Source organism: Penaeus vannamei, chromosome 11 (assembly GCF_042767895.1).
Source record: "Penaeus vannamei isolate JL-2024 chromosome 11, ASM4276789v1, whole genome shotgun sequence".
NCBI lineage: Eukaryota > Metazoa > Arthropoda > Malacostraca > Decapoda > Penaeidae > Penaeus > Penaeus vannamei.
In genome coordinates this window covers 2,896,929-2,914,428 of record NC_091559.1, presented here as the reverse complement: position 1 = coordinate 2,914,428, position 17,500 = coordinate 2,896,929, and the positions used below count along the sequence as shown (strand labels likewise).

The 17,500-nt window shown below is 30.8% G+C and overlaps 1 protein-coding gene across 1 annotated transcript in view; it reads right to left on the bottom strand.

Moving 5' to 3' along the window:
- The window catches only part of LOC138863143 (uncharacterized), a 22,489-nt gene that overhangs the window by 60 nt on the left and 4,929 nt on the right, over positions 1–17,500 (bottom strand). The window contains exons 4-5 of the mRNA XM_070126854.1: positions 327–503; positions 1–65 (exon numbers count right to left, since the gene is read on the bottom strand). The exon at positions 1–65 is cut by the window's left edge and continues 60 nt beyond it. Coding sequence (XP_069982955.1) covers positions 1–65; positions 327–503 — 242 coding nt within the window. The remainder of the gene's footprint in view (positions 66–326; positions 504–17,500) is intronic.

Sequence of the window (17,500 nt, the reverse complement as noted above, 5' to 3'; positions counted from 1 at the left end):
TTTCATCTGTGCATTTCCACGATGCGAAATGACTCTCCAATTTGACATTACATCGACGTTCTTGCCTGAAACGACGGCACAGGAACATCAGCAAAGTCGTGACTCTTAACCGGTTTGTTAGAACTGTGCGAGGCACGACCCAAAGAATATTCATATACTTGCATAAGTAAAGAAATATATGCATATTTATCCGTCTATACGTGCATATCAGCCCGGTAAATAGATGGTTAAATGTACATCTATCTGATATATAGACAGATACGTCTTTATTTATGCATTGCTAATGAAAATTCATTGTGTCGGGCCTGGTGCAAATTTTAGCAAACCGGCAGTTTCATATGGCTTCTGGTGCACTGCAAAAATGACCTTGCAAATGCGGACATGCAACAGTGATCTTGTTGCTGATCCTTCCAGGTCAAGCTTATTCAGATAAAGATTTCTCTTTGATGTCGATGCGCGCAGAGAAGAATTCGCAGCATCCATTTTGCAATCTTTTGCAGATACTGATATTGAAAGAGAAGAATTCGCAGCATCCATTTTGCAATCTTTTGCAGATACTGATATTGAAAGAGAAGAATTCGCAGCATCCATTTTGCAATCTTTTGCAGATACTGATCTTGAAAGAGAAGAATTCGCAGCATCCATTTTGCAATCTTTTGCAGATACTGATCTTGAAAGAGAAGAATTCGCAGCATCCATTTTGCAATGATCTTTTGCAGACACTGATATTGAAAGAGAAGAATTCGCAGCATCCATTTTGCAACAATCTTTTGCAGATACTGATATTGAAAGAGAAGAATTCGCAGCATCCATTTTGCAATCTTTTGCAGATACTGATCTTGAAAGAGAAGAATTCGCAGCATCCATTTTGCAATCTTTTGCAGATACTGATCTTGAAAGAGAAGAATTCGCAGCATCCATTTTGCAATCTTTTGCAGATACTGATCTTGAAAGAGAAGAATTCGCAGCATCCATTTTGCAATCTTTTGCAGATACTGATATTGAAAGAGAAGAATTCGCAGCATCCATTTTGCAATCTTTTGCAGATACTGATATTGAAAGAGAAGAATTCGCAGCATCCATTTTGCAATCTTTTGCAGATACTGATATTGAAAGAGAAGAATTCGCAGCATCCATTTTGCAATCTTTTGCAGATACTGATATTGAAAGAGAAGAATTCGCAGCATCCATTTTGCAATCTTTTGCAGATACTGATATTGAAAGAGAAGAATTCGCAGCATCCATTTTGCAATCTTTTGCAGATACTGATATTGAAAGAGAAGAATTCGCAGCATCCATTTTGCAATCTTTTGCAGATACTGATATTGAAAGAGAAGAATTCGCAGCATCCATTTTGCAATCTTTTGCAGATACTGATATTGAAAGAGAAGAATTCGCAGCATCCATTTTGCAATCTTTTGCAGATACTGATATTGAAAGAGAAGAATTCGCAGCATCCATTTTGCAATCTTTTGCAGATACTGATATTGAAAGAGAAGAATTCGCAGCATCCATTTTGCAATCTTTTGCAGATACTGATCTTGAAAGAGAAGAATTCGCAGCATCCATTTTGCAATCTTTTGCAGATACTGATATTGAAAGAGAAGAATTCGCAGCATCCATTTTGCAATCTTTTGCAGATACTGATATTGAAAGAGAAGAATTCGCAGCATCCATTTTGCAATCTTTTGCAGATACTGATCTTGAAAGAGAAGAATTCGCAGCATCCATTTTGCAATCTTTTGCAGATACTGATATTGAAAGAGAAGAATTCGCAGCATCCATTTTGCAATCTTTTGCAGATACTGATATTGAAAGAGAAGAATTCGCAGCATCCATTTTGCAATCTTTTGCAGATACTGATATTGAAAGAGAAGAATTCGCAGCATCCATTTTGCAATCTTTTGCAGATACTGATATTGAAAGAGAAGAATTCGCAGCATCCATTTTGCGATCTTTTGCAGATACTGATCTTGAAAGAGAAGAATTCGCAGCATCCATTTTGCAATCTTTTGCAGATACTGATATTGAAAGAGAGGAATTCGCAGCATCCATTTTGCAATCTTTTGCAGATACTGATATTGAAAGAGAAGAATTCGCAGCATCCACTTTGCAATCTTTTTCAGATACTGATATTGAAAGAGAAGAATTCGCAGCATCCACTTTGCAATCTTTTGCAGATACTGATATAGAAAGAGAGGAATTCGCAGCATCCATTTTGCAATCTTTTGCAGATACTGATATAGAAAGAGAAGAATTCGCAGCATCCATTTTGCAATCTTTTGCAGATACTGATATAGAAAGAGAAGAATTCGCAGCATCCATTTTGCAATCTTTTGCAGATACTGATATAGAAAGAGAAGAATTCGCAGCATCCATTTTGCAGTCTTTTGCAGATACTGATCTTGAAAGAGAAGAATTCGCAGCATCCATTTTGCAATCTTTTGCAGATACTGATCTTGAAAGAGAAGAATTCGCAGCATCCATTTTGCAGCGATCTTTTGCAGATACTGATATTGAAAGAGAAGAATTCGCAGCATCCATTTTGCAATCTTTTGCAGATACTGATATTGAAAGAGAAGAATTCGCAGCATCCATTTTGCAATCTTTTGCAGATACTGATCTTGAAAGAGAAGAATTCGCAGCATCCATTTTGCAGCGATCTTTTGCAGATACTGATATTGAAAGAGAAGAATTCGCAGCATCCATTTTGCAATCTTTTGCAGATACTGATATTGAAAGAGAAGAATTTGCAGCATCCATTTTGCAATCTTTTGCAGATACTGATATTGAAAGAGAAGAATTCGCAGCATCCATTTTGCAATCTTTTGCAGATACTGATATTGAAAGAGAAGAATTCGCAGCATCCATTTTGCAATCTTTTGCAGATACTGATATTGAAAGAGAAGAATTCGCAGCATCCATTTTGCAATCTTTTGCAGATACTGATATTGAAAGAGAAGAATTTGCAGCATCCATTTTGCAATCTTTTGCAGATACTGATATTGAAAGAGAAGAATTCGCAGCATCCATTTTGCAATCTTTTGCAGATACTGATATTGAAAGAGAAGAATTCGCAGCATCCATTTTGCACTCTTTTGCAGATACTGATATTGAAAGAGAAGAATTCGCAGCATCCATTTTGCAATCTTTTGCAGATACTGATATTGAAAGAGAAGAATTCGCAGCATCCATTTTGCAATCTTTTGCAGATACTGATATTGAAAGAGAAGAATTCGCAGCATCCATTTTGCAATCTTTTGCAGATACTGACATTGAACGAGAAGAATTCGCAGCATCCATTTTGCAATCTTTTGCAGATACTGATCTTGAAAGAGAAGAATTCGCAGCATCCATTTTGCAATCTTTTGCAGATACTGATCTTGAAAGAGAAGAATTCGCAGCATCCATTTTGCAATCTTTTGCAGATACTGATATTGAAAGAGAGGAATTCGCAGCATCCATTTTGCAATCTTTTGCAGATACTGATCTTGAAAGAGAAGAATTCGCAGCATCCATTTTGCAATCTTTTGCAGATACTGATCTTGAAAGAGAGGAATTCGCAGCATCCATTTTGCAATCTTTTGCAGATACTGATCTTGAAAGAGAAGAATTCGCAGCATCCATTTTGCAATCTTTTGCAGATACTGATCTTGAAAGAGAAGAATTCGCAGCATCCACTTTGCAATCTTTTGCAGATACTGATATTGAAAGAGAAGAATTCGCAGCATCCATTTTGCAATCTTTTGCAGATACTGATCTTGAAAGAGAAGAATTCGCAGCATCCATTTTGCAATCTTTTGCAGATACTGATCTTGAAAGAGAAGAATTCGCAGCATCCATTTTGCAATCTTTTGCAGATACTGATCTTGAAAGAGAAGAATTCGCAGCATCCATTTTGCAATCTTTTGCAGATACTGATATTGAAAGAGAAGAATTCGCAGCATCCATTTTGCAATCTTTCGCAGATACTGATATTGAAAGAGAAGAATTCGCAGCATCCATTTTGCAATCTTTTGCAGATACTGATCTTGAAAGAGAAGAATTCGCAGCATCCATTTTGCAATCTTTTGCAGATACTGATATTGAAAGAGAAGAATTCGCAGCATCCATTTTGCAATCTTTTGCAGATACTGATCTTGAAAGAGAAGAATTCGCAGCATCCATTTTGCAATCTTTTGCAGATACTGATATTGAAAGAGAAGAATTCGCAGCATCCATTTTGCAATCTTTTGCAGATACTGATCTTGAAAGAGAAGAATTCGCAGCATCCACTTTGCAATCTTTTGCAGATACTGATATTGAAAGAGAAGAATTCGCAGCATCCATTTTGCAATCTTTTGCAGATACTGATCTTGAAAGAGAAGAATTCGCAGCATCCATTTTGCAATCTTTTGCAGATACTGATCTTGAAAGAGAAGAATTCGCAGCATCCATTTTGCAATCTTTTGCAGATACTGATATTGAAAGAGAAGAATTCGCAGCATCCATTTTGCAATCTTTTGCAGATACTGATCTTGAAAGAGAAGAATTCGCAGCATCCATTTTGCAATCTTTTGCAGATACTGATCTTGAAAGAGAGGAATTCGCAGCATCCATTTTGCAATCTTTTGCAGATACTGATCTTGAAAGAGAAGAATTCGCAGCATCCACTTTGCAATCTTTTGCAGATACTGATATTGAAAGAGAATTCGCAGCATCCATTTTGCAATCTTTTGCAAATACTGACATTGAAAGAGAAGAATTCGCAGCATCCATTTTGCAATCTTTTGCAAATACTGACATTGAAAGAGAATTCGCAGCATCCATTTTGCAATCTTTTGCAAATACTGACATTGAAAGAGAAGAATTCGCAGCATCCATTTTGCAATCTTTTGCAAATACTGACATTGAAAGAGAATTCGCAGCATCCATTTTGCAATCTTTTGCAAATACTGACATTGAAAGAGAAGAATTCGCAGCATCCATTTTGCAATCTTTTGCAAATACTGACATTGAAAGAGAATTCGCAGCATCCATTTTGCAATCTTTTGCAAATACTGACATTGAAAGAGAAGAATTCGCAGCATCCATTTTGCAATCTTTTGCAAATACTGACATTGAAAGAGAATTCGCAGCATCCATTTTGCAATCTTTTGCAAATACTGACATTGAAAGAGAAGAATTCGCAGCATCCATTTTGCAATCTTTTGCAAATACTGACATTGAAAGAGAATTCGCAGCATCCATTTTGCAATCTTTTGCAAATACTGATATTGAAAGAGAAGAATTCGCAGCATCCATTTTGCAATCTTTTGCAAATACTGACATTGAAAGAGAATTCGCAGCATCCATTTTGCAATCTTTTGCAAATACTGACATTGAAAGAGAAGAATTCGCAGCATCCATTTTGCAATCTTTTGCAGATACTGATATTGAAAGAGAAGAATTCGCAGCCTCCATTTTGCAATCTTTTGCAGATACTGATATTGAAAGAGAAGATTTCGCAGCATCCATTTTGCAATCTTTTGCAGATACTGATCTTGAAAGAGAAGAATTCGCAGCATCCATTTTGCAATCTTTTGCAGATACTGATCTTGAAAGAGAAGAATTCGCAGCATCCATTTTGCAATCTTTTGCAGATACTGATCTTGAAAGAGAAGAATTCGCAGCATCCATTTTGTAATCTTTTGCAGATACTGATATTGAAAGAGAAGAATTCGCAGCATCCATTTTGCAATCTTTTGCAGATACTGATCTTGAAAGAGAGGAATTCGCAGCATCCATTTTGCAATCTTTTGCAGACACTGATATTGAAAGAGAAGAATTCGCAGCATCCATTTTGCAATCTTTTGCAGATACTGATATTGAAAGAGAAGAATTCGCAGCATCCATTTTGCAATCTTTTGCAGATACTGATATTGAAAGAGAAGAATTCGCAGCATCCATTTTGCAATCTTTTGCAGATACTGATATTGAAAGAGAAGAATTCGCAGCATCCATTTTGCAATCTTTTGCAGATACTGATATTGAAAGAGAAGAATTCGCAGCATCCACTTTGCAATCTTTTGCAGATACTGATCTTGAAAGAGAAGAATTCGCAGCATCCATTTTGCAATCTTTTGCAGATACTGATATTGAAAGAGAAGAATTCGCAGCATCCATTTTGCGATCTTTTGCAGATACTGATCTTGAAAGAAGAATTCGCAGCATCCATTTTGCAATCTTTCGCAGATACTGATATTGAAAGAGAAGAATTCGCAGCATCCATTTTGCAATCTTTTGCAGATACTGATATTGAAAGAGAAGAATTCGCAGCATCCACTTTGCAATCTTTTGCAGATACTGATCTTGAAAGAGAAGAATTCGCAGCATCCATTTTGCAATCTTTTGCAGATACTGATATTGAAAGAGAAGAATTCGCAGCATCCATTTTGCGATCTTTTGCAGATACTGATCTTGAAAGAAGAATTCGCAGCATCCATTTTGCAATCTTTCGCAGACACTGATATTGAAAGAGAAGAATTCGCAGCATCCATTTTGCAATCTTTCGCAGATACTGATATTGAAAGAGAAGAATTCGCAGCATCCATTTTGCAATCTTTTGCAGATACTGATATTGAAAGAGAAGAATTCGCAGCATCCATTTTGCAATCTTTTGCAGATACTGATATTGAAAGAGAAGAATTCGCAGCATCCACTTTGCAATCTTTTGCAGATACTGATCTTGAAAGAGAAGAATTCGCAGCATCCATTTTGCAATCTTTTGCAGATACTGATCTTGAAAGAGAAGAATTCGCAGCATCCATTTTGCAATCTTTTGCAGATACTGATCTTGAAAGAGAGGAATTCGCAGCATCCATTTTGCAATCTTTTGCAGATACTGATCTTGAAAGAGAAGAATTCGCAGCATCCATTTTGCAATCTTTTGCAGATACTGATCTTGAAAGAGAGGAATTCGCAGCATCCATTTTGCAATCTTTTGCAGATACTGATCTTGAAAGAGAAGAATTCGCAGCATCCATTTTGCAATCTTTTGCAAATACTGATATTGAAAGAGAGGAATTCGCAGCATCCATTTTGCAATCTTTTGCAAATACTGATATTGAAAGAGAGGAATTCGCAGCATCCATTTTGCAATCTTTTGCAGATACTGATATTGAAAGAGAAGAATTCGCAGCATCCATTTTGCAATCTTTTGCAGATACTGATCTTGAAAGAGAAGAATTCGCAGCATCCATTTTGCAATCTTTTGCAGATACTGATCTTGAAAGAGAAGAATTCGCAGCATCCATTTTGCAATCTTTTGCAGATACTGATCTTGAAAGAGAAGAATTCGCAGCATCCATTTTGCAATCTTTTGCAGATACTGATCTTGAAAGAGAAGAATTCGCAGCATCCATTTTGCAATCTTTTGCAGACACTGACCTTGAAAGAGAAGAATTCGCAGCATCTATTTTGCAATCTTTTGCAGATACTGATATTGAAAGAGAAGAATTCGCAGCATCCATTTTGCAATCTTTTGCAGATACTGATCTTGAAAGAGAAGAATTCGCAGCATCCATTTTGCAATCTTTTGCAGATACTGATCTTGAAAGAGAAGAATTCGCAGCATCCATTTTGCAATCTTTTGCAGATACTGATATTGAAAGAGAAGAATTCGCAGCATCCATTTTGCAATCTTTTGCAGATACTGATCTTGAAAGAGAGGAATTCGCAGCATCCATTTTGCAATCTTTTGCAGATACTGATATTGAAAGAGAGGAATTCGCAGCATCCATTTTGCAATCTTTTGCAGATACTGATCTTGAAAGAGAAGAATTCGCAGCATCCATTTTGCAATCTTTTGCAGATACTGATCTTGAAAGAGAAGAATTCGCAGCATCCATTTTGCAATCTTTTGCAGATACTGATCTTGAAAGAGAAGAATTCGCAGCATCCATTTTGCAATCTTTTGCAGATACTGATCTTGAAAGAGAAGAATTCGCAGCATCCATTTTGCAATCTTTTGCAGATACTGATCTTGAAAGAGAAGAATTCGCAGCATCCATTTTGCAATCTTTTGCAGATACTGATCTTGAAAGAGAGGAATTCGCAGCATCCATTTTGCAATCTTTTGCAGATACTGATCTTGAAAGAGAAGAATTCGCAGCATCCATTTTGCAATCTTTTGCAGATACTGATCTTGAAAGAGAAGAATTCGCAGCATCCATTTTGCAATCTTTTGCAGATACTGATCTTGAAAGAGAAGAATTCGCAGCATCCATTTTGCAATCTTTTGCAGATACTGATCTTGAAAGAGAAGAATTCGCAGCATCCATTTTGCAATCTTTTGCAGATACTGATCTTGAAAGAGAAGAATTCGCAGCATCCATTTTGCAATCTTTTGCAGATACTGATCTTGAAAGAGAAGAATTCGCAGCATCCATTTTGCAATCTTTTGCAGATACTGATCTTGAAAGAGAAGAATTCGCAGCATCCATTTTGCAATCTTTTGCAGATACTGATCTTGAAAGAGAAGAATTCGCAGCATCCATTTTGCAATCTTTTGCAGATACTGATCTTGAAAGAGAAGAATTCGCAGCATCCATTTTGCAATCTTTTGCAGATACTGATATTGAAAGAGAAGAATTCGCAGCATCCATTTTGCAATCTTTTGCAGATACTGATCTTGAAAGAGAGGAATTCGCAGCATCCATTTTGCAATCTTTTGCAGATACTGATCTTGAAAGAGAGGAATTCGCAGCATCCATTTTGCAATCTTTTGCAGATACTGATCTTGAAAGAGAAGAATTCGCAGCATCCATTTTGCAATCTTTTGCAGATACTGATCTTGAAAGAGAAGAATTCGCAGCATCCATTTTGCAATCTTTTGCAGATACTGATCTTGAAAGAGAAGAATTCGCAGCATCCATTTTGCAATCTTTTGCAGATACTGATCTTGAAAGAGAAGAATTCGCAGCATCCATTTTGCAATCTTTTGCAGATACTGATCTTGAAAGAGAAGAATTCGCAGCATCCATTTTGCAATCTTTTGCAGATACTGATCTTGAAAGAGAAGAATTCGCAGCATCCATTTTGCAATCTTTTGCAGATACTGATGCTGAAAATACTTGATGGCGGTCATGCACACACACGTAGATGTGTATGCACTTACAGATACATACATGCACTAGCGTAAAGACATTCAGGTACATGTGAACATCTCATTCATGTGTAGTCATACATATACATAACTCGTGTATACTTTTTATAAAGAACGAGACTTTGAATAAACTAAAACTTGAATATTCTGTTGCAAACCGAAGTGTTCTGCGATCCTACTATCCTTAGGTGTTTCTTAAAGTTTTTTAAATGTTGCATAAAAATGGGTGCAATAACACTTTTTGGTAAAATTCAAATTCTAAAAGTATTAGATAAAAAAAAAAAAAAAAATTGTTTTTTTTTTTTTTTTTTTTTTTTTTTTTTTTTTTTTTTTTTTACTTTGTATCAACTGTCAATCACAAACTCGGTTAATGGGTAATCAATTTCAAACTACAGAAACTTCCATATTTCCAACTTCTATATTTTCACCTGAATAATAGCTATCCATATCATATCCACTTTCCACAGTTAAGAAAAGTTACTTTCCGCTATTGTATTATACAGAAAAAAAATAATCAAATGTGGAATTATTGGACTAAGAAACCACATGTTGATTCATGTATTCAATTTTTTTTGAAGAAAACAGCGGAAAATATAAAATACTATTTTCTTTTCTTTTTCTTTTTTTCTTTTTTATGTGTCCTGTTTTTTTTTTCTTTTTTTTTTTTTTGAAAACAGCGGAAAATATCAAATATTATTTTTTTTTTTCTTTTTTCCTTTTTTCTCTTTTCTTTTTTACGTGTCCTAGAGTTTCATTTTCCTCGAATTATGAAACACCAATCATCAGGTAGATTGTATTCATTTTTTTTTTAAGAGAACAGCGGAAAATATCAAATACTATTTTCTTTTCTTTTTTCCTTTTTTCATTTTTCTTTTTTATGTGTCCTGGAGTTTTTTTTTTTTTTTTTGAAGAAAACAGCGGAAAATATCAAATACTTTTTTCTTTTCTTTTATCCTTTTTCTTTTTTTATGTGTCCTGGAGTTTTTTTTTTTTTTTGTTTGTTTTTGAAGAGAACAGCGGAAAATATCAAATACTATTTTCTTTTCTTTTTTCCTTTTTTCTTTTTCTTTTTTTTTTCTTTTTTACGTGTCCTGGTGTTTCATTTTCCTCGAATTATGAAACACCAATCTTCAGGTAGATTGTATTCAATTTTTTTTTTTTTTTTTTTTTTTAAGAGAACAGCGAAAAATATCAAATACTATATTCTTTTCTTTTTTCCTTTTTTGTTTTTTCTTTTTTACGTGTCCTGGAGTTTCATTTTCCTTTTTTTTCCTTTTTAAGAAAACAGCGGAAAATATCAAATACTATTTTCTTTTCTTTTATCCTTTTTCTTTTTTTGTGTCCTGGAGTTTTTTTTTTTTTTTTTTTTTGAAGGAAACGGCGGAAAATATCAAATACTATTTTCTTTTCTTTTTTCCTTTTTTCTTTTTTCTTTTTTACGTGTCCTGGAGTTTCATTTTCCTCAAATTATGAAACACCAATCTTCAGGTAGATTGTTTTTTTTTTTTTTTTTTTTTTTTTTGAAGAGAACAGCGGAAAATATCAAATACTATTTTCTTTTCTTTTATCCTTTTTCTTTTTTTATGTGTCCTGGAGTTTCTTTTTTTTTAAAGAAAACAGCGGAAAATATCAAATACTATTTTCTTTTCTTTTTTCCTTTTTTCTTTTTTTCTTTTTTACGTGTCCTGGTGTTTCCTTTTCCTCGAATTATGAATTATGAAACACCAATCTTCAGGTAGATTGTATTAATTTTTTTTTTTTTTTTTTTTTTTTTTTAAGAGAACAGCGGAAAATATCAAATACTATTTTCTTTTCTTTTATCCTTTTTCCTTTTTTTATGTGTCCTGGAGTTTCTTTTTTTTTTTTCTTTTTTAAGAAAACAGCGGAAAATATCAAATACTATTTTCGTTTCTATTTTCCTTTTTTCCTTTTTCTTTTTTATGTGTCCTGGAGTTTCTTTCTTTTTTTTTTCTTTTTTTTGAAGAGAACAGCGGAAAATATAAAATACTATTTTCTTTTTTTTTTTCCTTTTTTCTTTTTTCTTTTTTATGTGTCCTGGAGTTTCATCATTTTCCTCAAATTATGAAACACCAATCTTCAGCTAGATTGTATTTAATTTTTTTTTAAGAGAACAGCGGAAAATATCAAATACTATTTTCTTTTCTTTTTTCCTTTTTCCTTTTTTCTTTTTTATGTGTCCTGGAGTTTCTTTTTTTTAATAAAACAGCGGAAAATATCAAATACTATTTTCTTTTCTTTTTAACTTTTTCTTTTTTTCTTTTTTATGTGTCCTGGAGTTTTTTTTTTTTTTTCCTTTGGAAGAAAACAGCGGAAAATATCAAATACTATTTTCTTTTTTTTTTTTCCTTTTTTCTTTTTTCTTTTTTATGTGTCCTGTTTTTTTTTTCTTCTTTTTTTTTTAATAGTACTGCGAAAAATATCAAATACTATTTTCTTTTCTTTTTTGCTTTTTTTCTTTTTTTCTTTTTTACGTGTCCTGGTGTTTCATTTTACTCAAATTATGAAACAACAAACTTCAGGTAGATTGTATTAATTTTTTTTATTTTTTTATTTTTTTTTTTTTTTTAAGAGAACAGCGGAAAACATCAAATACTATTTTCTCTTTTCTTTTATTTTCCCTTCTTTTTTTTTCTTTTTTACGTTTCCTTGAGTTTCATTTTCCTCGAATTATGAAACACCAATCATCAGGTAGATTGTATTTTTTTTTTTTTTTTTTTTTTTTTTTGAAGAGAACAGCGGAAAATATCAAATACTATTTTCTTTTCTTTTTTCCTTTATTTTTCTTTTTTCTTTTTTACGTGTCCTGGAGTTTCTTTTTTTTTTTTTTTTTTGAAGAAAACAACGGAAAATATCAAATACTATTTTCTTTTCTTTTTTCCTTTTTCCTTTTTTCTTTTTTACGTGTCCTGGAGTTTCATTATTTTCCTCGAATTATGAAACACCAATCTTCAGGTAGATTGTATTCAATTTTTTTTTAAGAGAACAGCGGAAAATATCAAATACTTTTTTCTTTTCTTTTTCCTTTTTTCATTTTTCTTTTTTATGTGTCCTGGAGTTTTTTTTTTTATGTTTTATTTTTTTTTTTTGAAGAAGAAGAAGAGAACAGCGGAAAATATCAAATACTATTTTCTTTTCTTCTTTTCCTTTTCTCTTTTTTTCTTTTTTACGTGTCCTGGTGTTTCATTTTCCTCGAATTATGAAATACCAATCTTCAGGTAGATTGTATTCAATTTTTTTTTTTTTTTTTTTTTTGAAGAAAACAGCGGAAAATATCAAATACTATTTTCTTATCTTCTTTTTTTCTTTTCTTTTTTCTTTTTTGTGTGTCCTGAAGTTTCATTTTCCTCGAATTATAAAACACCAATCTTCAGGTAGATTATATTCATTTTTTTTTCTTTTTTTTTTTTTTTTTTTGAAGAGAACAGCGGAAAATATCAAATACTTTTTTCTTTTCTTTTTCTTTTTTTTTCTTTTTTATGTGTCCTGTTTTTTTTTTTCTTTTTTTTCTTTTTTTTTAAGAAAACAGCGGAAAATATCAAATACTATTTTCTTTTCTTTTTTCCTTTTTTTTTTCTTTTTTACGTGTCCTGGTGTTTCATTTTCCTCGAATTATGAAACACCAATCTTCAGGTAGATTGTATTCAATTGTTTTTTTTTTTTTTTTTTTTTTTTTGAAGAGAACAGCGGAAAATATCATATAATATTTTCTTTTCTTTTTTTTTCTTTTTTTCTTTTTTTTTCTTTTATACGTATCCTGGAGTTTCATTTTTTTTTTTTTTTAAGAAAACAGCGGAAAATATCAAATACTATTTTCTTTTCTTTTTTCCTTTTTTCTTTTTTCTTTTTTACGTCTCCTGGAGTTTCATTTTCCTCGAATTATGAAACAACAATCTTCAGGTAGATTATATTCATTTTTTTTAAAGAGAACAGCGGAAAATATCAAATACTATTTTCTTTTCTTTTTTCCTTTTTTCTTTTTTATGTGTCCTGGAGTTTCATTTTTTTTTTTTTTTTTTAAGAAAACAGCGGAAAATATCAAATACTATTTTCTTTTCTTTTTTTCTTTTCTTTTTTCTTTTTTACGTGTCCTGGAGTTTCTTTTTTTTTCTTTTTAAGAAAACAGCGGAAAATATCAAATAATATTTTCTTTTCTTTTTTCCTTTTTTCATTTTTCTTTTTTATGTGTCCTGTTTTCTTTTCTTCTTTTTTTTTTTTGAAGAAAACAGCGGAAAATATCAAATATTATTTTCATTTCTTCTTTTTTTCTTTTCTTTTTTATGTGTCCTGGAGTTTCTTTTTTTTTTTAAGAAAACAGCGGAAAATATCAAATACTATTTTCTTTTCTTTTTTCCTTTTTTCTTTTTCTTTTTTTTTTACGTGTCCTGGAGTTTCATTTTTTTTCGAATTATGAACCACCAATCTTCAGGTAGATTGTATTCAATTTTTTTTTTTTTTTTTTTTTTTTTAAGAGAACAGCGGAAAATATCAAATACTATTTTCTTTTCTTTTTTCCTTTTTTCATTTTTCTTTTTTACGTGTCCTGGAGTTTCTCTTTTTTTTTTTTAAGAAAACAGCGGAAAATATCAAATACTATTTTCTTTTCTTTTTTCCTTTTTTCATTTTTCTTTTTTACGTGTCCTGGAGTTTCTCTTTTTTTTTTTTTTAAGAAAACAGCGGAAAATATCAAATACTATTTTCTTTTCTTTTTTCCTTTTTCCTTTTTTCTTTTTTATGTGTCCTGGAGTTTCTTTTTTTGAAGAAAACAACGGAAAATATCAAATACTATTTTCTTTTCTTTTATCCTTTTTCTTTTTTTATGTGTCCTGGAGTTTCATTTTTTTTTTTTTTTTTTGAAGAAAACAGCGGAAAATATCAAATACTATTTTCTAACCTTTTTTTTTCTTTTTTTTCTTTTTTTTTTCTTTTTTACGTGTCCTTGAGTTTCATTTTCCTCGAATTATGAAACACCAATCTTCAGGTAGATTGTATTCAATTTTTTTTTTTTTTTTTTTTTTTTTTTTTTTTGAAGAGAACAGCGGAAAATATCAAATACTATTTTCTTCTTTTTTTTCCTTTTTTTCTTTTCTTTTTTTTGTGTCCTGGAGTTTCTTTTTTTTTTTCTTTTTTTAAGAGAACAGCGGAAAATATCAAATATTATTTTCTTTTCTTCTTTTTTCCTTTTTTCTTTCTTTTTTACGTGTCCTGGAGTTTCATTTTTTTTTTCTTTTTAAGAAAACAGCGGAAAATATAAAATACTATTTTCTTTTTTTTTTCTTTTTTCATTTTTCTTTTTTATGTGTCCTGGAGTTTTTTTGTTTTTTTTTTTTGAAGAAAACAGCGGAAAATATCAAATACTATTTTCTTTTCTTTTTTCCTTTTTTCCTTTTTTTCTTTTCTTTTTTTTTTCTTTTTTATGTGTCCTGGAGTTTCATTATTTTCCTCGAATTATGAAACACCAATCATCAGGTAGATTGTATTCATTTTTTTTTAAGAGAACAGCGGAAAATATCAAATACTATTTTCTTTTCTTTTTTCCTTTTTTTCATTTTTCTTTTTTATGTGTCCTGGAGTTTTTTTGTCTTTTTTTCCTTTTGAAGAAAACAGCGGAAAATATCAAATACTATTTTCTTTTCTTTTTTCCTTTTTTTTTTCTTTTTTACGTGTCCTGGAGTTTTTTTTTTTTTTTAAGAAAACAGCGGAAAATATCAAATACTATTTTCTTTTCTTCTTTTCCTTTTCTCTTTTTTTCTTTTTTACGTGTCCTGGTGTTTCATTTTCCTCGAATTATGAAACACCAATCTTCAGGTAGATTGTATTCATTTTTTTTTTTTTTTTTTTTTTTTTAAGAGAACAGCGGAAAATATCAAATACTATTTTCTTTTTTTTTTTCTTTTTTTCATTTTTCTTTTTTAGGTGTCCTGGATTTTTTTTTTTTTTTTTAAGAAAACAGCGGAAAATATCAAATAATATTTTCTTTTCTTTTTTTTTTTCTTTTTTTCCTTTTTTCTTTTTTACGTGTCCTGGAGTTTCATTTTCCTCGAATTATGAAACACCAATCTTCAGGTAGATTGTATTCAATTTTTTTTTTTTTTTTTTTTTTAAGAGAACAGCGGAAAATATCAAATACTATTTTCTTTTTTTTTTTCCTTTTTTCTTTTTTTCTTTTTTACGTGTCCTGGAGTTTCATTTTTTTAAGAAAACAGCGGAAAATATCAAATACTATTTTCTTTTCTTTTTTCCTTTTTCCTTTTTTTCTTTTTTATGTGTCCTGGAGTTTCTTTTTTTTTTTTTTTTAAAGAAAACAGCGGAAAATATCAAATACTATTTTCTTTTCTTTTTCTTTTTTTTTCTTTTTTATGTGTCCTGTTTTTTTTTTTTTTTTTTTTTTTTTTTTGAAGACAGCAGCGGAAAATACCAAATACTATTTTCTTTTCTTTTTTTCCTTTTTTCTTTTTTTCTTGTCCTGGAGTTTCATTTTCCTCGAATTATGAAACACCAATCATCAGGTAGATTGTATTAAATTTTTTTTTTTTTTTTTTTTTTTTTTAAGAGAACAGCAGAAAATATCAAATACAATTTTCTTTTCTTTTTTCCTTTTTCCTTTTTTTCTTTTTTACGTGTCCTGGAGTTTCTTTTTTTTTTTAAGAAAATAGCGGAAAATATCAAATACTATTTTCTTTTTTTTTCCTTTTTTCTTTTTTTTCTTTTTTACGTGTCCTGGAGTTTCATTTTCCTCGAATTATGAAAAACCAATCTTCAGGTAGATTGTATTCATTTTTTTTTTTTTTTTTTTTTTTTTTAAGAGAACAGCGGAAAATATCAAATACTATTTTATTTTTTATTTCATTTTCTTCTCTCTTTTTTACGTGTCCTGGTGTTTCATCTTTTTCCTCGAATTATGAAACACCAATCTTCAGGTAGATTGTATTCATTTTTTTTTTTTTTTTTTTTTAAGAGAACAGCGGAAAATATCATATACTATTTTCTTTTCTTCTTTTCCTTTTTTTCTTTTTTCTTTTTTACGTGTCCTGGAGTTTCTTTTTTTTTTTAAGAAAACAGCGGAAAATATCAAATACTATTTTCTTTTCTTCTTTTTTTCTTTTCTTTTTTCTTTTTTTATGTGTCCTGGAGTTTTTTTTTTTTTTTTTTTAAGAAAACAGCGGAAAATATCAAATACTATTTTCTTTCCTTTTTTTCTTTTTTTTCTTTTTTTATGTGTCCTGGAGTTTCATTTTTTTTTTTTTTTTTGAAGAAAACAGCGGAAAATATCAAATACTATTTTCTTCTTTTTTTTCTTTTCTTTTTTTCTTTTTTACGTGTCCTGGTGTTTCATTTTCCTCTAATTATGAAACACCATTCTTCAGGTAGATTGTATTCATTTTTTTTTTTTTTTTTTTTTTTTTTTGAAGAGAACAGCGGAAAATATCAAATACTATTTTCTTTTCTTTTTTTTTTTCCTTTTTTCTTTTTTTCTTTTTTTTCTTATTTTACGTGTCCTGGTGTTTCATTTTCCTCGAATTATGAAACACCAATCTTCAGCTAGATTCAGATATCAAAGGTTTCGTTTCCCAGCTTCGAATCCTTTAAAACGTGCTTCTTCAATCCCCTTTATTTCGAAATTCTGTTCTGTTCCCCCGTTTATTTCGAAATTTTGTTCTGTTCCCGCTTTTCGTAAATGCTCAACGGAATCCCCTGATGATTTTATTTTTTATTCTCGATCTTGTAAGCCTAACGATTTAATTAACTGCCTCCTATATTTTCCTCTCCCCCTCCCTCCCCCCCCCCCCCCCCTTCTGGTGCATATCACAGAGGATTCGCTTCCTCTGAAACTTATATAATTTCCATATTCTTTTTTATTAGCATTTATATTCAATAATGTTTATTATTGTTGTTGTTATTATTATTATTATTATTATCATCATCATTATTATTATTATTATTATTATTATTATTATTATTATTATTATTATTATTATCATTATTATTATCATTATTATTATTATTGTTATTATTATTATTATTATTATTATTATTATTATTATTATTATTATTATTATTATTATTATTATTATTATTATTATTATTATTGACTTCAAGCTCTCTCTTTTCTTTCTCTGACTTCTTTCTCCATCTCTCTCGTTTTTTTCGCTTTCTCTATATTTCTATTTTTCTCTCTTTTCTTTCTCTGACTTCTCTCTCTTTCTCTCTCGTTTTTTTCGCATTCTCTATATTTCTATTTTTCTCCCTTTTTGTCATTTCTCCAGTTTTCTTTCTCATTCTTTCTCTTCCTTTACTCCACACTCCCCTCTCTCCCTCCCATTCTTCTTCTCCCTTTATTCTTCCACCCATTCCCTC